This window comes from Narcine bancroftii, chromosome 13 (genome assembly GCF_036971445.1).
Source record: "Narcine bancroftii isolate sNarBan1 chromosome 13, sNarBan1.hap1, whole genome shotgun sequence".
Taxonomy (NCBI): Eukaryota; Metazoa; Chordata; class Chondrichthyes; order Torpediniformes; family Narcinidae; genus Narcine; species Narcine bancroftii.
This window is the reverse complement of record NC_091481.1, coordinates 36816685-36840564: the sequence shown is the minus strand read 5'-3', so window position 1 is coordinate 36840564 and position 23880 is coordinate 36816685. Positions and strand designations below refer to the sequence as shown.

Below are 23880 nucleotides of genomic sequence, written 5' to 3'. Positions count from 1 at the left end.
TACAACAGCAACACCATGATACCACGGTAATTGTTGTATGATAAGGATTGATGGTAATGATAAGTATACAGGAAGGAGATTGAAAACTTGCCCAAATGATGCACCAACAACAACCTTGCACACAATGTCACCAAACTCAAGGAGCTGATTGTTGACTTCAGGAAGGATAAACCAGAGGTGTTCAATCCAGTGATTATTTGGGGATCAGAGACAGAGAGGATGAGGAAATTTAAGTATTTTGGAGTCACTCTCAGATCTTTCTGGGACTCAACACACTAATGACATCACAAAGAAAGCCCATCAGCACCTCTACTTCCTCAAGAGTTTGCGGATGTTTGATATGACATCGGAAACCCTGACAAATTTCTACAGATGTGTGGTAGAAAGTATGCAGACTGGCTGCATCATGGCATGATATGGGGACACCAATACCCTTGAGCATAAAGTCCCCCAAAAAGTAGTGGACACAGCCCAAGACATCACAGGCAAAACCCCCACCATCATCTACAGGGAACACTGCTGTCGTGAGGATTGAACCCATCAGGGATGATGGTAGAAATGTTTCCATAGAGTCATAGAGTTTCAGAGATCCTTGATTAATACTGTAGTTCAGTATTCACCAGAGATAAATAACCTTGTCATTGTGAGGATGAATTAAAGCAGACTGAAACCCTTGCAGCAATCATCAAGGATCCACACCACTTGCTCTGTTCTCATTGCTGCCATCAGGAAAGAGGTATGGGTGCCACAAGACTCGCACCATCAGGTTCAGGAACAGCAGCTACCCCTCCACCATCAGTCTCCTCCACAACAAAACTCAATCAGAGACTTTTTTTAAGGACTGTATTTGTACACGTCATTGATTTTTATTTCTCTGTATTGCACAGTTTGTTTACATTTGTATGTGGTGTATAGTTTTGTTTTTTTGCACTACCAGTAAATTCTGTCTCGCCTGCAGGAAAAAGAAAAGAAGGAATGTATGTGATGGCGTGTGTATGTACCCTGCCAATAAATCTGAAATTTGATTTCGGAGAAAGTAATCACAACTCTTCTTCCTTTACCATAGTGCCAGTGAAGGACAGGAATGGACAATGTGGGAATACATTTAATTGGGTTATGATGCTATTAGGCTGGAACTTGTGAGCATATATTGGAAGCAGATGTACTTGGAGTGCAGTTAATGTACAAGAGAAATGTAAATATTCAGAGAATATTTGCATGGCGCTCTGCACGAGTATATTCCATTGAGGCAGCAAAAAGATGGTAAGGTGAAAGAACAAGGGATGTAGAAAATCTAGTTAAGAAAGGAAAAGAATGAGAGGCTTAAGAAAATGAGAATTGATAGAGGTTGAGAGAATTACAAAATTGCCAAGAAAAAGCTTGAAATTATTTGAGAGAGCTAGAAGGTCCCATAAGAGGCCTTAGTGAGTAGGATTAAGGAATACCCCGAAGAATTCTACAAGTATATGAAGAACAAGAGGACGATTCGTGAGGATTGAACCCATCAGGGACAATGGTGGAAATGTTTGCATAGAGTCAGAGGGGGTTGCAGAGATCCTTGAATAATACTATGGTTCAGTATTCACCAGAGATAAATAACCTTGTCATTGTGAGGGTGACTTAAAGCAGACTGAAACCCTTGCGCATATTCACATTAAGAAAGAGGATGTGTTGGAGGTTTTGAAAAATGTGGTTAGATAAGTAACCAGGACCAGATAAAATTTACCCACAACCAATGTGGGAAGTGAGGGAGGCGTTTGCTGAGCCACTGACGATGATCTTGCGTCATCATTGGGGCAGGAGAATTATTAGAGGGTTGCAAATGTTGTTCCCCTGTTCCAGAAAGGGAGTAGAGATAACTCAGGAACTTCTAGACCAGTGAGTCTTATTTCAATGGTAGGCAAGCTATTGGAGAAAATTCTGAAGGAGGGCATAATCTGATTAGGGATAGTTGGCAAGACTTAATTTGAGGTAAGTTGAGTCTCAAGATCCTGATTTGAATTCTTTGAGGATGTAACAAAGCACGTTAATCAAGGTAGAGCAGTGGATATAGTGTATATGGATTTCAGTAAGACATTTGATGATGTTCCTTGCACAAGGCTCATTCAGAAAGAAAATGGTATGGAATCCAATAGGATGTTTTGGACATGCAATTGGCTTTCCCTGAGCTCTTTGTAGGTGGTTTGTTTTCTGCATGGAGTTCAGTGACCAATGGTGTTCTGCAGGGATTGGTTCTGGGACCATTCCTCTTTGTGATGTTTATAAATGACCTGGATGAGGATGTGGTAGGGTAGTTAAGTAATTTTGTGAATGACACAAAGGTTATTGGTGTTGTGGATCATCTGGAGGGTTGCCAGAGATTATAAAGGTACATTGATAGGATGCAGAGAAGTGGCAGATGGTGTTTAACCCAGAAAAGTGCAAGGTGGTTAATTTCAGTAGGTCAAATTTGAAGGCAGAATATAATGTTAATGGGAGGACTCTGAGCAGTGTGAACAAATTGAGAGATCTTGGGGAACATGTCCATAGGTCAGGTTCTGCACAAGTTGGTAGTGTTGTTAAGAAGGCGTATGGTGTGTTTGCCTTCGTTAGTCATGGGATTGAGTTCATGTACCATGAAGTAATGTTGCAATGACACAAGACCTTAGTTTGACCACACTGCTGTTCAGCTCTTGTCACATTACAGGAAAGATGTGGATGGTGTAGAGAGGGGTCAGTGGAGATTTATATTGATGTTGCCTGGATTGGGGAGCATACCTTATGAGGATATTCTGATTGAACTTGGTCTTTTCTCCTTGGAGCGATGGAGGATGAGGGATGACCTGACAGCAGATGAGAAGTGTTGGTCGTGTGGGTGGTCAGAGGCCTTTTCCAGGGCTGAAATGGGACATAGTTTTTAATGTGCTTGGAGTATGGGGGAGATTTAAGAGGTACGATTTCACATCGGGAGTCTTGGTGCATGGAATACATTGGTGGCAATGTTGATGGAGGCAGGTACAAAAGAATTTTTAGAGACTGTTAGATGAGTACATGGAACAGAGAAAAATAGTTGGTTCTGTGGGGAACTTCTAGGCAGTTTGAGTAGGCTATTAGGTTGGCACTATGTGCAGTAGATTTTTATGATCTATGTTTTAATATCCCACGAGACAGAAAGATAATAAATATAAAAAGATAGATAACTATTTGCAGCTGTAGTCAATGCAAAAATAGTGGAATTTCAATAGTACAGGCAGAGCTTTGATAGTCCTAGAGTAGTTTATGGTCAGGGTAGATCAGCGAGGTTCTAGAGGCTGATAGCTGTTGGGGAAAACAAACTGTTCTTGAACCTATGGGTGCTGGTCATTTGGCTCCTGAATCTTCTGTCTGAAGCTTGCAACGAAAAGAGATTGTGGCCACAGTATCAGGATCCTTTATGATGTTGGCTAGCTTCTTGAGGCAGCATGGGAACCTTCAATGTCCAGGAGACTGGTGCCCATGTGGAATAGTTCAAAGTAGGTAGAGTTACAACATTTGAAAAGACAGGAAAGGTTTGGCGTGATGTAGCCAAAACAAACAAATGGGTCTAGCTCAGATAATTTCCCTCGTCAGCAAGGAACCATTAGACCCAAAGGCTTTATGACTCTGTATGGGCCTTCTCTCTTTTTCCCTTTTTGTGATATTGTGCTGTTTGAATGTATTCTTTGTCTTCTAATCTTCCAAACTCTTTTTTTAATGTGCTCTTGTACTTTCTTTTTTTAATCTTCTTTTATGAAGCTCACTTTCTTGTATTTTTAAAATACTAACAAACTTGCATCATGTTCCAAGCTACTGTGATTATTTCAATCGTGTTTGCATTCAGCAATTCAGTGTCAATTTAGCCCTGCAAAACATCCTAATTTATCACTTTGTATTTCCTTTGTTATATCCAAGCCATAGAAATTCTTTTATGTTTATTTTTATCCTGCAGAAATAAAGAAGCCACCAGTGGCCCCGAAACCTCAATTTATTTTAGTCAAGAAGTCACCGCCTCCTCCAGTTGCACCAAAACCAGATGTCATAATTTTGGATTCTTTATCAGCACACAAGGGATCAAAACCAGCTTTAGCGCCAAAACCTGTACTGCCAAAAACTACACCAGTAGCTGAAGTGAAACCAACACCACTTCAATATTATAAACGTTTGGAGGAAATCAAGAGTGACTTGTGTGAAAATGTGAAATATCCTGTTTCCCAAGACGGTGATGATGGAATGCAGTACATCATATCAAACTGTTTATGCAAATCTGAATGTGAACATAAATATCTAAATGGTGAAAATAGTTGTAAAACAGTTATTGAACAGTTGGCAAATCTGAAACCTTTGGAGCCAAACAAAAAATATGACCAAACTAAATATTCTCCAAGGGCAAAGCACAGGTCAGAGACTCGGCATAGTGACACAGGCAGCAAGCACCAGAGAATTAGTAACACTGGTGTCCTTGAACAGAAGTTTAAAGATGTCTTGACTCAGGTTGTAACACCAAATAATTACCTTCCCAGACAGAAGGATGCTCAAAATGATGGAGGTGTTAAATTGTTCCGTAGCAACGTAGAGCAAAGTGAACTCTTTAATACTGATCAAAATGGAAGAAATTCAAAAAACATAGAATCTTTTACAGATAATGACAAAGACATTAAAATTGTTGATTGTAATGCAGTGATGAAATATGAAACAAAATACCATTCTATTGATCGCAAGAAAAAGATCCACAATGCACAGCCAAAAGTTCCTTTCACAGCTGTAGAAAAGGACAAATTGATCTTTCAGGATTCTAATTCTTGCATCACTGCTTCAGCGTCTAGCTCAGCACCTTGCACTAAACCAGTTCCTATGCCAAAGCCAAAAACAGCGCGCCTGGTTGGTCTTATCAGGCAAAAGTGTATCGATGACTGTGTTGAAAATGCTGTGGATCCCAATGCAATATGCAGTGATACTTTGTCCAAAGCTCCAGATGTAGCTAATTTAGATTTCAAGAAATCACTTGTTCCCTTGGATGCTTGCATTATGTCCAAGTATAACAATTCCAGTCAGGCTGCTAACACATCCTTTCACGAGAATAATGCTGAGACCGGTCAGGCAAAAGAATCTTGTGGCCAAAGTAGTTTCTCCTGCGTAGTGCCGATTTTAGGCCCTGTCTCAAAAGTCAGGATATCTTCAGACTTGCAAAATATAAGTAAAGTAGAACAAATAAAGCAAGACTTGGAAAATGGTAACAAAACGCTACCCGCAGGCACAAGCAGTAGTTTTATTCGAAGCACTTCACTCTCTATGAGCTTGCCGAAGTATCTTAGTTTGTCATACACTCTAACAAAGCCCAAGTCAAACAACGAGACTGGTTTAGATATTAAAAAAGGAGCCACCAGTGAAGCTGTGACTAAAGTTAACATTTGTGCAAAGGTTGTTCCAAAAAAGCCACAGCGTCACAGCCTACCCACATCAGTTGTAGTTAGAAGAGAGGTGATATCAGGTAGTGCTGAAAATGCAGATAGAACAGTAGAAAATAACTCAAAAGGAGAACTTGACAGATTATCTGGTGCAGCTTCTGAACTGTCCAGGAATGAGCATGAAGCAATTTGTCCAAGTGAGAAACCAGTGTGGAAACTTGCACATCCTATTTTGCCACTCCCGCCATGTTCTACCACAATAGCTGAATCAAGTAATTTGCAAACTGAAGCATTTACTGCAAAGCCAAGAGCCAAATCCTTGTCATCTGCAGATGCTGAAAAACAAGAAAAGTCTGCGAAAGTGTCGTCAAAGAAAAATTCATTTAAGAAGATCCTTGGTATAAAGCTCTCTGCTAAAATGAAGAATGACTTTCACAAATTTCTGACAAAAGGCAGCAATTCACTTGATAGCACACCATCTGTACATAATTCTGAAAAAAGTAACCGAGATGACCATCAGTGCGTTCCAGGGTCACAGATGGATGTTCGAAAGAAAAAACCCACAAAAGCACATTCTGCAGATTCTTGTCTCCCAGATGCAAAGAAAGGCCACAAACTTAAAAATCTCTCTGAACTGCCAAATGATTTCACCACTCAGCAAGAATTTTGTATTGAGCTGCAAAAAGAATACCCAGAGAATTCTAAAGCACAATTGTATAAACCACAGTTACTCTCTTCTAAACATGAAAATATCAGCTCAAACTTTGATTGGAAAAGTTCATCCAGTGTTGAAGATTCTGCATTCATTTATGAGATCGAACCTTATGCAGTTTCAAGTTGCTATCAGAAATACAGAGAAAGCCCAGAGCATGAATGTATCAGGTAATTACAAAATGTTATATCCTGAACATACATGAGGTTTCGTAATTTATGTGAGAATTGTTTATCGGAAACTTGATGAGTTAAACTAGGCTCCTACTGGTCCAAGAGGATAAATTACAGTGCAATTGCTTATAAAAACTAGAATGTTTGTCTTATTGATGCCTCTTAAAAGATTTTTATTTGTAATTTTATTTTGACTATGAAGAGAAGCGAGAACTTTTTCATCAAATTATGCCCCTGTTCCGTGTGTTGTTCCATGAACTGAATCTTTACTTCTTTTACATGTCGACAAATTGGTGTAATGTTGAATTCTACTTTTCAAACTTGTAGCACCTCAGAAAGGCTTGCATCAATATCTTAGTCAGAGGATTTGAACTTGCTTGGCAGTGGATGGGAACCTTAAAGTGAATTTGGATAGTAGCAAGTGTAATAAGTTCAGCAAAACTTTGATAAGCTGCCCCCCACCCCTCCGAGAGAAAACACAGTGGTGGTGGATAGTTGCTTCTCAGACTGGAAGCTTGTGATTAGTTGTGTGCCTCAAGGATCTGTGTTGGGACCATTGTTGTCTGTTGTTTATATCAATGATCTGGATGATAAGGTGTTAAATTGGATCAGCAAGTTTGGTGATGACACAAAGATAGGAGGCGATGTGGACAGTGAGGAAGATTTTCAAAGCTTGCAGAGGGATCTGGACCAACTGGGAGAACGGGCCAAAAAAAGGCAGATGGAGTTGCGTTTTGGAAGAGCAAACCAAGGTAGGACATACACAGTAAATTGTAGGACACTGAGGAGTGCGGAGGAGCAGAGCGATCTGGGAATGCAGATATATTTTTACCTGAATGAGGCGTCACAGGTGGACAGGGATGTAAAGAAAGCTTTTGGCAGCTTAGCCTTTATAAAATAAAGTATTGAGTATAGGAGTTGGGATGTTATGTTGAAGTTGTTTAAGACATTGGTGAGACCAAATTTGGAATATTGTGTGCAGTCCTGGTTGAAAGAGTGGAGAGATTTGCTAGGAAATTGCTGGGTCTTCAGGAGTTGAGTTACAGGGGAAAATTAAACAGGTTAGGACTTTATTCCTTGGAGTGAAGATGAGGGGAGATTTGATAGAGATTTACAAGATTATGAGAGGTATAGACAGAGTGGATGTGAGTAGGCTTTTTTCACAGACTTGGGGAGATAAATGTGAGAGTTATAGTTTTAAGCTGAAAGGGGAAATGTTTGGGGGAATATTAAGGGAAAGTTCTTCACAGAGTGGTGTTGTGAATGCATGCTTGATCTTAAGTTTTTAGAATCAATTGGATAGATACATAGATGGGAGAGGTTTGGAGGATATGGAATGGGATCAGATCAATGGGACTAGCAAAATAATGGTCAGCACAGACTAGAGAGGCCAAATGGTCTGTTTTCTGTGCTGTGGCATTCTATGATTTTGGGCATTTATTTTAGCGAAACAGCCCAATAACAGGTTCTCCCAGCCTACGAGCCTGTGCTGCCCATATCCACCCATGTGTCTAATTGACCTACTAATCCGGTGTCTTTGGAACATGGGAGGAAACTTGTACGGTCACTGGGAGAACGTCTAAACCAGATTTGCATTCAGATCACTGGCACTGTAATAGCGTTGTACTATCCATTATGCTCACGGTGCTGCCCTCAAACTTCATTTGTGATTTTTCTGAACTATTCGATGTTATTCCTACTACCCAAACACATTCTTATTTCACTTTTTAAACATGTAATTAATATTTTAATTTTTCTAGTCCACTCTTCCCATTTAAAAGAGTAGGAAACTGGGCCCGAGTGAGTTCAAAGGAACACAAACAGAAGAGTGAATTTCACTTTGTAAATTTTAGTTTGTGTAACTAGAGCTTTGACAAGGTGCAACTTTATAGACTCTGGATCCAAGCCCACACTCCAAACACTGGCTCTGGCCACATGCCCAACCCATCGTCTGGACCATGACTCTGGCTGTTGATTTCTAGAGTCCTGGTTTCCCCGAGCCTGATTTCTGCCTTATGAGAAAGCAGATCTAGGGGTAGAAAGTCCAAGGGTTTTGAGGAATTACTGAACTATTGAGGGAGTCAGATGACAAACAACTGGGATTTCCGCATAATTGAAGTTTTATTGTTGATAAGGAGCTAGTACAGAAAGGTGTTCAAATTATAAATTTAAAGGCATCAGTTTGTGCCACGAATTTATTTACTTTGATGTTCATGCTTTAAGATGAAGTGGAGGGGAGTGGACAAATTGTTGTTATCAAAATCTGCCTCTGGGGTGACATAGCTAGGAACTAAGTTTTTAAATTTAATTTAGAGATACAGCATGGTAACAGGCTCTTCTGGCCTACAATCCCATGCCCCCCCCCCCCGATACACCAATTAACCTATAAACTTTTATGTTTTTAGAGAGTGGGATGAAACTGGAGCACCCAGAGGAAACCCACGCAGACACGGGAAGAACGTACAAACTCCTTACAGAGAGTGTTGAATTCAACACCAGGTTGCAGGGGCTCTAATAGCGTTGCACTAACCACTATACCAACTGTGCCGACTTTCATGTTATTTGACGTTTAGAAAGAATGGGCAACAAGGAAAAGGGGATTGTCTAACGATGTCATTGAGGAGGGGAGATCAATGTCTTGGTGAGAAATAATTTTGCTTGACAAGTCATTATGTAGAATTAAATTCCATTTGGGTTATCGTTAGAAATGGCAAAGGTCAGAAGGCATAGTATTTGTAATTTTGGGTGTGGCACAAATTGGGAAATTGGAGGCACTTATAACTGAAGACTTTAACCTACATATGGACTGGACAAATCAAAGTTGCTGTAATAAGAAAGAAGATTAAATAATTGAATGAGTGCAAAATGTTTTACTGGACCAACAAGGAAGTGTCTATTTTAGATCTTGTGTTGTGGAAGGAGAAGAGTTGATTGGTTGATGTTATTCTAACATGCTTTGCATGAGAAAAATGGTAACGTGATGCATTAGGGTTGCAAGTGATGAAGAATTGAAGGTATGAGAGGAGAGAGGGAGAAATCAAAGAAATAATGCTTCAGTGGCAAAAGAATCACTTAGAGACACAATTTCAAGCGAAAAGTGATTTATCCAAGGTTGACAAAGGAAATGAAAGATGATTGCAAACAAGAAATGTATGAAGTTTCCAGAAATAACTGTAGGACTGAGGATTGGAAGCACTTTAAAATTTGGCAAAGGAGGATCAAGCAATTGGTAAAGTAGGGCAAAATGGAATAGATTGACCAGGGATGTAGAAATAGTTTGAGTTAATAAATGCAACATTGATTAGCATAGCAGTTAGCGCAAGGCTGTAATAGCACCAGCGACTGGTGCTATTACCACGCTGTCTGTCAGGAGTTTGATTGTTTTCCCCGTGTCTGTGTGGGTTTTCCCTGGGGGCTCCAGTTTCCTCCCACCATTCTTAAAAAGTACCAAGGGTTGGAGTTCAATTGGGTATAATTGGGTGGCACGGGCTCATGGGCCAAAAGGGCCTGTGTCTAAATTTAAATGATAGGGGAAAAAAAGACTAGCAAGGGCAGATTGAGTGACAGGAGAATTTGTAATGGGAAATAAGAAAATTGGAAAAGAAATAAACAATTACTGAATTTTTCTTCACTGAAGAAGACAAACTAAATCTGTATATTGGAAAATCGAGGACTTGGATTTAACCATATAACAATTACAGCATGGAAACAGGCCATTTTGGCCCTTCTAGTCCACACTGAACCAAGTACTCTTGTCTAGTCCCACCTACCTGCACCTTGCCCATAACCCTCCATTCCCCTCCCATCCATATACCCATCCAATTTTTCCTAAAAGTAGAAACAAAAGGAAAATTTAACTAAAAAATAAAGGTGATTTTTGGTGGCTAAAATTCCAAGGAACTAAGGATTTTCATTTGAGTTTTTCAGAGGATCATTTTAAAGCTGGTGGGTGTTCTGATTGTCATCTTCCTGGAATTCTTCCATGGATTGAATGTCGCCATCAAACCCCACCATTTGAGAAGATAAGGAGAGAAAAGACGTAGAAGTACTGGGCGAGTCGATTAATGTTGATGATAGGAGGAATGATGCTGAAATTTATTTTAAAAGATGCACTAATAACACCTTGAGAGATGAGTAATAGGGTAGTGAAGGAGTTAAGAAGGACATGAAAGAAGAATCATGTTTAGCTAATCTACTGGAAACTTTTCAAGATGTGACTAACAACATATTTGGGGAAGCAGTGGATGTGGTGAGGAGATGGGTCAACAAGATAATAGCACATGGAATTGGGGACTGAATATCAGATAGAATGCAATGAGTAGAAATAGGCAGACTGGCAGAGAGTAGAAAGAGGACTGAAATAGAGAGTAGAGTCCATTTTGTTTTAAAAGGGGGAGAATTCACTGACCTGGCTACAATTGGTCCCTGGTTCTCAGTACAAGAGTTCAATGTCATTAGGCAGCACAGTTAGCATAGAAGTTGGCGCAATGCCGTTTCAGTGCCAGGTGATCAGGACTGGGATTCGAATCCTGCGCTATCTGTAAGGAGTTTGGGTGTTCTCCCTCTGGTTTTCTCCCTCGCTTCAAAATGTACATGGAGTTGTAGGTCAATTGGGTGTAATTGGGCGGCAAGGGCTCGTATGGAATGAAATTGCTTGTTACTATGCTATACAGGTATATCCTGCTTTACAAAACTGAAGCATTCCTAGCAAACATTTCATAAGCCAAAATGGCATAAAGCAAATACCCATTCACTGCAATTGGAGGCTATTTTCGTAATTTGATCCTGATACTAATGATTAGTCAAGAGATTTAAATCGGAGTATTAGAATACCTAAGGAGCGAATGTTTAAAATCCAAATCCAGATGGATTAATCCAATTAATAACTCAGGAGAACATAAAGAGCTGAGTCGGTGTTTATTTGTGACGTGGAAACGAATGGATCTTGTGGCTTTTCACAATGGCAAAATCTGTAATGACTATGATCTGATTTAGTGCAGCACAGGGAAGGGGACACTTGCAGGAGGCAGATTAATCCCCTTTAAATTTGATGAGTCATGAGGTACATGCAGAGGGTCCAGAGGGTAGATCTGAGGAAATTCTAACCGTCACCTTTTCCTCACAATTTTATTCCTCAGTAAGATGACCCCAAACCTCCTGGACTCCAAGATAAGCCTATCCATTCTCTCCTCATAACTCAGTCCTGGTAACATCCTTGTGAAACTTCTGTATGACATCCTTCCTATAGCAGAAAGACTGGAACTCCACACATACTCCAAAGGTGGCCTTGCATTGTATTGCTGTAACATGTTTATACCAACTCATGTACTCAAATGTCCTGACAGATAAAGGTAAGTGTGCCATATGTGTTCTTCACCACCCTATCTATCTCGAGGAATAAAGTGACTGTATCCCTTGGCATCTCTGTTTTATAATAAATTCCATAAATAGGATCTGAAACAGGGCTTCAAATAAATTAGAAGGAGAAGGTGGGGATTTTAATGGCATGGTATTTCAAAAATCAGAAAGAAATGACAGAGCAGTAGTATTGGATAATGAAGCGGAGGTTAAAAATCACAATATCGCAGGAGAAGAAAATAAAAGCAAGTCTTTGGTAGAAATGAGCCATACTTAAGATGATATCAAAATTAGAATTGTATGAAGGCTCTTTATCTGAGCATTTGTAACAAGACGGATAAATTGACATTACAAATTAATGACAAATAAATTGATCGAATGGGTAGTAGACATAGGTCATTTGATGTTCCAAAAAAAAGCAAAAAGGGAAATAAGATGCATAGCTTTGTTAAATCAAGGAAGATATTGTAGCGGGTTCTACAGCAGAGAGTGGAAGAATGACACCTACTTTATGTGGTTATAGTCAAAACTGGTTTATTGAACTCTCTGCTTCTGCTTGTATAGGCCCAATTTCCGACGCTGGGCCTTGTTTTCCCACCATTGTTGGTGGAAGTGACATTAACGACATTCTGGGTGCTGATCCACCATTTTGTTTATTGGGCTGCCTCCTGGGTAGCGGGCTGCCACACGACCCCTCCCCTCACAGAACCAGCAATCCAAGTGTTGTCCTTTGATTTTGGCAGCCTGTCCCTGTGTAGACTGGCTGTCATCCATGTGTACTGGTTTGAGGCAGTCGATAGTGAAAGTCTCTTTCTTACCGCTGATATCCAGCACGCATGTAGATCCATTGTGCCTGGTCAATCCATAGGACCCCTTGTATGGTCGTTGCAGAGGAATGCAGTTTGCTCCCCATCACACAAAGACATATTTACATGTCTTTAGGTCCTTGGGGATAAATATCTTGGGTTGGGTATGTTGGAGCTAAGGTCCTTAGTCACTCCCTTAGCTTTTTCAACGTTGCTGCTGGTGGTTCTTCTGGGTCCATGGGAGCACCAAGACCTCCCCTGATATGACCAATGGTGCACCATACACATTTCCACTGCTGAGGTGTTGAAATCCTCCTACGGTGCTGTGCTGATGCCCTGGAGAAACCATGGTTGTTCATCTGTCCAATTTGGTCCCTTGAGCCGAGCCATCAAAGCCGCCTTCAGGTGCCTGTGGAACTGCCCCACCAACCCATTGGCCTGGGAGTGATATGCCATTGTGTGGTGGAGTTGGGTTCCCACAAGGTTGGTCAGTGCTGCCCAGAGCCCCGAGGTGAATTGTGCACCCCTATCTAAAGTCGTATGCTCTTGGACTCCAAACTTTGCCACCCAGGTATTGATCAAGGCTCTGGTGCAGGACTCGGTTGTTGTTTCTGCCAACAGAACTGCTTCTGATCATCTCTTGGAGCAGTCGACCATCGTTTAAAGGTACCTTGCCCCCCCCCCCCCAAAAGATCGGCAGCGGTCCTACAATGTCAATGTGAACCTGACTGATCCTTTGTCATGCTGGCTCAAACATTTGGTGGGGGGGGGGGGGGGCAGGGAGGGGTGGTGCCTTGATATGTGATTTCACCTTTGATGCCTGGCAGAGTGTACAAGTCTTGTCCCATTTGTCTGACCTGCTTATGGAGGCTATGCCATACGAACCTGCTGGCTACCATCTTGATGGTGGTTCTGATGGCTGGGTGCACCAGGTTGTGTCCTGTGTCAAAAACTTGCGGTCTTCAGGATGCCGGTATGATGGGGCAGGGTTTGCTAGTGGACACGTCGCACAGGAGCATCTGGGTACCCGGGCTGATGGTGATGTCCTCTAGCCTGACTACTGAGACCGCCATCTTATATGTGGGAATCTCGGGATCTGTCTGTTGTGCTTTGGCCAAGGCCATGTAGTCTATCCCCTGGGTCAGGTTCTGGATGGCCAGAATCGCTGGTCATGACAGTGTGTTGGCCACTACGTTAGTTTTACCAGTGATGTATTCAATGTCTGTGGTAAACTCTGATATGTAGGACGGGTGTCTTTGCTGCCTGGCTGACCATGGGACCGATACTTTATTGAAGAGGAAGGTTAATGATTTATGGTCTGTGAAAACCTTAAATTGCCTTCCCTCCAAAATGTATCTGAAGTGCCAGACTGTCAGGCACAGTGCCAAGAGTTTGCTAAAGAACGCCAGGGGCTGCTATTTGTCCCTCAATCAACTGTTTGAGCACTCCCCCTGACAGCTGAATTGGAGGTGTCTACTGTTAGGGCGATCAGGACATCTGTCCTAGGGCGCACCAGAAGCGTAGCATTGGCAAGTGCATCTTTTGCCTTCTGAAATGCCTCTGATGCCTCCCTCTTCCATGTTACCTCTTTTCCCCACCATGAGTGCGAACATGATGCAGACTGCTGACAGTACGAAACGGTGGTAAAAATTGATCATACCAGCTAATTCCTGGAGGCCCTTCACTATGTGGGATTTAGTGAAGTGCCTGACAGTCTGTTGAATCTGCGGCCCAGGAAGTCTTGTCTCCAGCCCGAACTGACATTTGGTCAAGTTGATTGTGAGGCCGAAGTCACTCGGGCGGATGCACAATTGTCATAGGTGGGCCGTGTGTTCTTTGCAATTGCGGCTGGCCATCAGGTTATCATCCAGGTAAATGAACGCGAACCTGAGGTCCCGGCCTACCGCATCCATTAGTCTCTGGAAGGTCTGAGTTGCATTCTTGAGCCCAAAAGGCACTTAGGAACTCAAACAACCCAAAGGGGGTGATGATCGCAGTTTTATGGATGTCATTTGGGTGGACCAGTATTTGATGATAGCCCTGGATGAGGCCATGTTCGCCACCATTTTTTGTGTATCTGACTGCTACAATATAAAAATCTCACTCAAGAACAAGATAGGAATGGGAGATGTCGTAATGGGAAATAAGGATGGATCATTTTAATACAAAACCTTGCTTTAGTCTTTGCATTGTCTTTACAAACATCACAAAGAAAGTAGATGGGTTATTTCCAATACCATAGAAGGACTTGCGACAATTCATGAGAGGCAGTGTATTGGAGACACCAAGAAGATGAAAATCACCACGACCTCATAACATGTTTTAAGGAAGCTCAATGCTATAAAACCAAGTCAATAAATTTTATGGAAAGAAAATCAAGTTTGACAAACTTGACAGTTCTTTGGGGTTATAACAAGCAAAGAGATGTACCCAAATTGAATTTCCATAAGGCATTTCACAAAGTGCCTCAGTGGACACAAAAACCCACAGTATCCCTTAATTCCCCTGATTATGCAAAAATATATCCAACTGGGTCTTAAATATATTTGAGGCACCCTCAACTGCTTCCTTGGCCTCACTGAACTGCACTCATTCCATAACCCTCCAGACCTCTCCCATCCATAGATCTCTCCAATTTATTCCTAAAGCTTGAGTGAGCCTGCATTTACCACATCAGATGGCAGCTTGTTCCACACTCCCACCACTCTCTGAGTGAAGAAGTTCCCCCTAATGTTACCCCCTTAACCTTTTGCCTTTCATCCTAAAGCCCTCTTATTTATCTCCTAATCTGTGGGAAAATCCTACTTGCATTTACTCTCATAATTTTGTAAACCTCTGTAAAAATTTCCCCTCATTCTTCTACGCTCCAAGGAATGAAGTCCTAACCTGTTTAATCTTTCCCTGTAACTCAACTCATGAAGACCCAGCAACATTCTAGTAAATCTTTTCTGCATTCTTTCAATCTTCCTGTAGTTTGATGGCCAGAACTGCACACAATACTCCAAATTTGGCTTTACTAATGGTTTATACAATCTCACCATAACCTCCAACCTCCTGTACTCAATACTGATTTCTGAAGGCCAAGATGCCAAAAGCTTTATTTACAACCCTGTCTACTTGTGACACCACTTTCAGGGAATTATGTATCAGTATTCCCAGATCCCTTTGTTCCTCTGCATTCTTCAGTACCCCACCATTTACGATGTTTTTCCTACCTTCTTATGTCCTTCCAAAATACAACATCTTACACTTGACTGCATTAAATTCCATCTGCCATTTTCTGGCCCATTTTTCCAGCTGGTCCAGATCCCCCTGCAAGCTTTGAAAACCTTCCTTGCTGTCCACAACACCTCCAAACTTGGTGTCATCAGTAAATTTGATGATTCAATTTACCACATTATAATTTAAGTCATTGATATAGATAACAAACAACAATGGTCCCAGCACTGATCCCTGAGGCCCACCACTAGTCACAGGCCTCCAGTATGAGAAGCATCATCCACCACTACTCTCTGTCTTCTCCCATTCAGCCAATTATGAATCCAGTTTACAATCTCTCCATGGATACCTTCTGAATCTTCTGAACTAACCTCCCATGTCAAAGGCTTTATAAACATCCATAGCCTTTCCTTCATCGCCGGTATTTTCTTGGTAACCTCTTTAAAAAAACCTGACTGAACATGCACAAAGCCATGCTGACTATCTGATCTCTAAGAACACCCTCCAATAATTTACTACTGATGTCAGGCTCACCGGCCTGTAATTTCCTGGTTTACTTGTGGAGCTTTTTTTAAACAACATGAGCTACCCTCAAATCCTCTGGCACCTAACCCATTTTAAATATTTCTGCCAGGCTTTCTGCAATTTCTACACTCGTCTCCCTCAAAATCCAAGGGAATGTCATGTCAGGCCCAGGGCATTTATCTACCTTTATTTGCTGTTAGAAAGCAAGCACTTCCTCCTCCCTAATTTCTATATGTTCCATGGCACTACTTCTTGTTTCCCTTCCTTTCTTATATACAATACCAGTTTCCTGAGTAAATACTGATGCAAAAACTGTTCAAGATCTCCCCCATCCCATGAGGCTCCACACATAGTTGACAACTCTGATCTTCTAGGGGACCAATTTTGTCCCTGACTATCCTTTTACTCTTAACATACTTGTCGAAACCCTTTGGGTTTACCTTCACATTATCTGCCAAAGCAACCTCATGTCTTTTTTGCTTTCCTGATTTCCTCCTTAAGTATTTTCGTACATTTTCTATTCTCATTTCCACAAAATTGGTCTTTCTCCAATTTAGAATCTCAATTTGAGGACCAGACCTATCCTTAATTCTTCTTTGGCTTGGCTTCGCGGACGAAGATTTATGGAGGGGGTAAAAAGTCCACGTCAGCTGCAGGCTCGTTTGTGGCTGACAAGTCCGATGCGGGACAGGCAGACACGATTGCAGCGGTTGCAGGGGAAAATTGGTGGGTTGGGTGTTGGGTTTTTCCTCCTCTGCCTTTTGTCAGTGAGGTAGGCTCAATGGCATTTTGGTCATTGGACCCAAAATGTTTGCCTACACATACATCTGTCACCTGACCTGTCTGATTCCCTAATAGGTGATTAAGTATCTCACCTTCTCGTGTTGGTGCCACTATATATTGATTTAGAAAACTTTCCTGAGCACTTTTCACAAACTCCTATTACAGTAAGGGAGTTCCAGGCAATATGTGGAAAGTTAAAATCTCCTACTATCACAACTTTCTATTTCTTGCGTCGGTCTGGTATCTCTCTACAGGTTTGCTTCTCCAATTCTCTCTGACTATTGGGCAGTCTATAATACAACCCTATCAGAGTGGTCACACCTTTCCTGTTCCTCAGCTCCACCCATATGGCCTCTGTAGATGAGCCCTCTGGGCTGTGATGTGATATTTTCCCTGACCAGCAATGCCACTCCTTCCCCTTTCATCCCTCCCCCTCTAGCACGTCTGAAACAACGGAACCCCAGAAAATTGAGCCACCAGTCCTGGGCCTGCTGCAGCCAAGTATTGCTAATAGCAATAGTGTCATAATCCCATGTGCCAATCCACACCCTAAGATCGTCTGCCTTTCAGACAGTACTCCTTGCATTGAAATAAATATACCTGAGAACATTTCTATCAAGTACAAACCTCTGATTTCTCACTTTACATGCAGTCCTTGATTGACCTTTATCCTCCTCCACTCCATTATCCACTCTAATGCTCTGGTTCCCATCTCCCTGCCAATCAAGCTAAACCTCCTCTGGAGCAGCACTAGCAAACCCACAAGGATGATGGTCCCCCACCAGTTCAGGTGCAAACCGTCCCATTGGAACAGATCCCACCTTCCCCGGAACAGGGCCCAATTGTCCAGAAACATGAAGCCTTCTTTCCTGCACCATCTATTTAGCCATGTACTTAGCTGCATTAACTTCCTGTCTCTAACCTCACGAGCACATGGCACGGGTAGCACTCCTGAGATCGCAACCCTGGAGCTCCTGTCCTTCAACTTCGCACCTTATTCCTTAAACTCTCTTTGAGGGACCTCCTCATCCTTCCAACCTACATCATTGGTCCCTACATGGACCACGACATCTGGCTGCTCACCCTCCTTCCTGAGAATACTGAGAACTCGATGGCACCAGGGAGGCAACAGACCATCCGGGATTCTCAATCTCTTCCACAGAACCTTTTATCTATCCCCCTAACTATCGAATCCTATAACTTCTCTCTTTTCCCTTTCTGAGCTGATGGTCCAGTTTCAGTGCCACAGATGTGACCACTGCAACTTATCCCTGCTAGATCGTCCCTACCAATGGAGTCCAAAATGATATACTTATTGTTGATGAAAATGTCCACAGGATACTCTGCTCTCTCTTTCCCTTCTTTCTGATGACAGTCACACAGCTACCTGCCTCCTGACTTTTGTGGGTGACTGTCTCCCTGAAACTCCTCTCTATCACCCCTTTGCCTCTTGAATGATCTGGAGTTCATCCAGCTCCAGTTCCCTAACTCAGTTTGTCAGGATCTGCAGCAGGATGCACCTTCTGTGTAGTCATCAGGGACATTGTGCTGTTTCCCACATCCTTCAATTGCCTCCTCCGAATTTAAAGGATTCCTAGCCTTACCTCGCTGGAAGCAAGCTTGTTCTCAGCTCCCGCTTGCTGAAACCTCTCAAGTCAAAGCCTCAAAGCCCACTCCCATACTGGGCCCTAATTTTTATTCTAATTGCTTAAATATCAAAATTTGAACTTCCCTTTGCCACTGCTCCCACCAGACCTCGCCTTGCTGAGTCCAGCTCCACTCCGCTGCCCCCACCGAAGGCCTCGTGGTTGACCTCCAGAAGGCTACCTCACGCCTTGCTGAAGCCACTTTTTGTCTATCTCCCTTAATTTTCTGTAAGGGCCCCCTCTCATTCTTCTGAACATAAATCACTCCTTATAGGTTAACCCCCTCATCTCTTGGCATCAACTCGTGAGCCTCTCCAGTGCCAGTATATCCTTCATCAAGTGAGAGACCTGAACTGCATGCAGTACTCCAGGTGTAGCCTCAGTTGCAGCAGAATCTCCTTTCTTTTAAAGTCAATCCCTATAGCAATGAAGGACAACACGTGGTGGCTCACCACAAGGCAGGCGAACCTTGTAAGCCACGCGGCAGGGCATCCAGCCAAAATGCCGCCGTCGGGGGCTTCCCTTCCTTCCAGCTCGGAACTCAGAAACCCGTGCTTGGTGACCACATGAAGCCTGGATGACATCAGCGCTCTCCAGTGCGGTTCTCAGCCAGGTCCAGGCTGGGAGTATAAGTGTAGCCCAGCAGCCTACAATAAACTAGTCTGCTCACTGAGCTCAACCCGTCTGGTTGCGTGTGTTATTGCAGGAACAGTGTAGCCGCTAATACATTTGGTGACCCCGACTGGTTCAAACGTCTTTAAACCCATCATGAGCAAGCCTGGGATCAGTGCTATAGCCATGAAACTGCCTGAATTCTGGGTTCAGGAGCCGGAGACCTGGTTCGTCCACGTGGAGGCCCAATTTCACCTCCGCCAGATTTCGTCCGACACAACCAAATTTTACCATGTGGTCGCTGCCCTGAACCAGGCCACCGCCAGTTGCGTGCTGCATCTTGTTCAGCACCCACCCGCCGAGGACATGTGCCCAGGGATGCCCGGGGACATCAGCCCGCTGCTGGTTCAGGAGAGCTTCACTGACCCAAGGAAGGTCACCCAGAAGGCCCAAGAGCTATGGCTCGCACGATTCTCGGAAGGCTCAGTGGTCCAACAGGGTTACGAGGCACGGGCATGACCATGCCAAGCCCGCCCCTAGTGTTGCGGTAGATCACCCGGCCCCTGCAGGGGCCCCCAAGAGCATAACCAAGGCCACAGCATCCGCTTCAGGCCTCTGCTTCTACCACTAGCACTGGGGAGCCAAGGGTCAGAAGTGTCGTCAGCCCTGCTCGTTTCAGGGAAATGACCAGGCTGGCTGCTGTTGATGGCTGCGGCGGCTGGCCAAGGACACAGCCTTCTCTATCTGCGGGACTTGGTCACCAGCTGGCGGTTCCTCGTTGACACTGGAGCCCAGATCAGCATCATACCGGCCATGGCCATCGAATCCAGGAACCGACCTTGTGGACCTCCCCTCCGTGCGGCCAACACAACGGCAATCCGGACGTATGGAGACAAGACAGTCCACTTCCAGATCAGCCAACAGAATTTAGCGAGGAGGTTCACCGTCTTGTCCCTCCCGACTGCTATCCTGAGTGCAGACTTCCTCCTAAGGGCTTCTGGTGGACATTCGAGGTAGGCACCTGGTGGATGCCCATACCTTCCAGGCCGTTCGCCTCGAAGCCTCCCGCTCAGAGCAACCGCAGATGGCCACGATCAGCATGCCCAGAAACGAGTTCCAGCAGATCCTGGACGAGTTCCCAACACTCCTCAAGCCACAGTTCTCCGCTGCCTCGCTGCGCCGCACCACAGGGTGTTCCAGCACATCCCCACCCAGGGCTTGCCAGTTCACGCCAAGGCATGCCAGCTCCTGCCTGACAAGCTCCAGGTAGTGAAAGAGGAGTTTTTGCACGTGTTGGAGCTGGGGATCATTCGGCAGTCCGACAGCCCGTGGCCCTCGTCGCTCCACCTGGTCCCAAAAGCCTCTGCCGGCTGGCGTCCCTGTGGAGACTATCGATGGCTCATCAAGGCAACCGTTCTTGACTGTTACCCCATCCCTCACATCCAGGACTTTACGGCCAACCTGCATGGTGCGAGCATCTTCTCCAAGGTTGACCTGGTGCGCAGATATCACCAGATCCCGGTGCACCCTGAGAAAATGCCAAAGACGGCCATCATCACCCCTTTTGGCCTGTTTGAATTCCTGCGTATGCCGTTCAGGCTCAAGAACGCCGCTCAGACCTTACAGCACCTCATTGACTCGGTGGGCAGGGAGTTGGATTTTGTCTTTATTTATTTGGACGACATCCTTGTCACTAGCAAGGACCGTGCGCAACACAAGGCCCTCCTACGGGTTCTTTTCTCCTGGCTGGCCAACTTCGGCCTTGCCATCAACCCGGCCAAGTGCTAGTTCGGGAAAGAGTCCATGCAGTTCCTGCGCCACACCATCACAGCTGAAGGAGCCACACCCATCGCTTCAAAGGTTGCCGCCATCAGGGAGTTCCCATGCCCGAACAGCCTCAAGGGGCTGCAGGAGTTCACAGGTATGGTCAACTTTTATAACCGCTTCATCCCGGGAGCTGCACGCATCATGAAGCCGCTGTTAGCCCTCATTGTAGCCAAGCACAAGACACTCTCTTGGAACCCAGAAGCCTGCACCGCATTCGAGGCCAGCAAGGATGCCCTCGTGAAGGCTGCCATTTTCGCCCACCCGCACACCAACCTACATATGGCACTCTCTGTCGATGCCTCTGCCACAGCCGTCGGTGCCATCCTGGAGCAGCAGGTGAATGGGCATTGGAAGCCGCTGGCATTCTTCAGCCAACTGCTCCGCCTGCCGCAACGCAAGTATAGTGCCTTCAAACACGAGTTTCTGGGCATGTACCTGGCGGTGTGGCATTTCCACTATTTTTTTTGGGGGGGAGGACTTTTACCATCTTCACCAACCACAAACCCCTCACCTAGGTGCTCGCGATGGCAAAGGATCCCTGGTCGGCCCGCCAGCAGCGTCACCTCTCCTTTGTGTCAGAGTTTACCACCGACATTCGGCACAAGGCGGGGAAGGATAATGTGCTGATGCACTCTCACGACCGGCCATCTGCGCGCTGACGCCCGACTTCGACTTCGACTAGCTTACATCAAGAAGCTGATGAGACGGGGGCCTTCAAGACCACCATCACTGGCCTGCGGTTCCGAGACCTCCCGACTCCGAGCAGCGAAGGCACCATCCTGTGCGATATCTCCTTGGGCACCCCACGGCCAGTGGTTCCGCAGCAGTGGCGCAGACAGGTCTTCCATCACATCCACGACCTTTCACATCCACGGTCCGGATGGTGGCAGAACAGTTCGTATGGCATGGGCTGCAGAAGCAGATCACAGGCTGGGCTAGAACATGCACCCATTGCCAGATGTCCAAGGTGCACAGGCACACCAGGGCGCCCATACAGGAGTTTGAGTACGTCCGGGAACGGTTCAGCCACATTCACTTGGACATCTTCGAGCCCTACCCGTTTTCCAGGGCAACGGTTACCTGTTTACGGTGGTGGTTTACCGCACCACTCGCTGGCTCGAGGTGATCCCGATGCCAGACGCCTCCAACGACTCCTGCTCCCGAGCCCTGTGGCATGGTTGGGTTGCCCGGTTCAGCATCCCAGCTCACCTCACCAGCAATCGGGGCTCCCAGTTCACATCTGCACTCTGGGCAAAGCTCGCCAACAGGTTGGGGATACAGCTACACCGTACCAAGGCCTACCACCCGCAGGCCAATGGACTGGTCAAATGTCTGCACCGCCACCTTAAGTCGGTGTGTATGGCCTGCCTCACCGGTCCCGACTGGACGGACAAACTGCCTTGGGTCCTCCTGGGCACCTGGTCCACTCCCAAGGAAGATCTGCGGGCGTCATCAGCTGAGCTGGTCTACGGTGCACTGCTGGCACTACTTCCTCACCTCAGGGCATGCTTGGACTCCTTCGAACCCCTGCCGCCACCCAGGCATGGCACCCGCCTGACTCGCGTTCCTGGCAAGCTGGTTTCCGCGGAGTTCATTTTCGTTTCGGCGGGGCCTGACCACGGCACCTCTGTAGCGACCGTACGAGGGGCCATACAAGGTTATACATCGTTTCGGCTCGATGTTCACGCTGGACTTGGGCGGCAGGCATGAGCTGTTTACCATGGACAGGCTGAAGTCAGCGCACCTTGATCCCACCGAGCCTGTGGTCATTGCCCAGCCCAAGAAGCGAGGCCACCCTGCAAAAAAGGACAAGGCAGGCGAACTGGCCCCGCTTGTAAGCCACGCGGCGGGGCAGCCGGCCAAAATGGCACCATCGTGGGTTTCCCTTCCTTCCAGCTCGGGGCTCAGAAACCCGCGCTTGTGGACCACGTGACGCCCGGATGACGTCAGCGCCCTCCAGCGCGGTTCTCAGCCAGGTCTAGGCTGGGAGTATAAGTGCAGCCCAGCAGCCTGCAATAAACTAGTCTGCTCACTGAGCTCAACCCATCTGGTTGCGTTTGTTATTGCAAGAGCAGTGTAGCCACCGCCTCAAACATGCTTTTTGCTTCTTGATTACCTGGAGCACCAGCAAACTAACTTCTTGTGATTCATGCACAAATGCTCCCAACCCTCTGTGCAACAGCATGATGCACTCTTTCACCATTTAAATAACTGATCTTTACTTTTCTTCCAAAGTGGATGGTCTCACAAGAACAACATTGTGCTCCTTGTGCCAGATCCTTAACTTATTTATTTCTTTTTGCATACTCACTGCATCCTCTGGTTTTCAACTCAATGTAGTGTCAGCAGCAAATTCAGTCCCCTCTTCCAAATTATTAATGTACGTACCCTGTATATCCATAAGACATAGATTGAAAAAAGTACTAGGCCATTCATCGCATTGAGTCAGCTCTGCCATTTTGAATCATGGCTGACTTGCTTTTCCTCTCAACCCCATTGTCCTGCCTTCTTCCCATAACCCTTGGCACCCCTATTAATCAGGAACCTATCAAACTCTGCAAATATACTCAATGAATTGACCTCCACAGCTGTCTGTGGCAACGATTTTGACAGATTCACCACCCTCTTGACAGAGGAAATTATCCTTTCTCTTTTTAATTCTGTGGCTGTGCCCTCTCGTCCTAGATTCTCCCACTACTGGAAACATCTCAGCATCCACTCTATCCAGTCCTTTCAATATTTAGTGTGCTTCCCCTCATCTTTCTAAACTCCAGCGAGTGCAGGTTCAGAACCATTGGACACTCCTTGTATTTTAAT

The 23880-nt window shown here is 44.9% G+C and overlaps 1 protein-coding gene across 4 annotated transcripts in view; it reads left to right on the top strand.

Annotated features, from left to right (window-relative positions):
- Positions 1-23880, top strand: part of fgd6 (FYVE, RhoGEF and PH domain containing 6) — a 150410-nt gene that overhangs the window by 5411 nt on the left and 121119 nt on the right. For all 4 annotated transcript variants that reach the window (XR_011348232.1, XM_069909429.1, XM_069909430.1 and 1 more), the window contains exon 2: positions 3947-6284. Coding sequence is in view for 3 of the 4 variants with exons in the window: in XM_069909429.1 (XP_069765530.1) it covers positions 3947-6284 (2338 nt within the window). In the remaining variant the exon portion in view is untranslated. The remainder of the gene's footprint in view (positions 1-3946; positions 6285-23880) is intronic.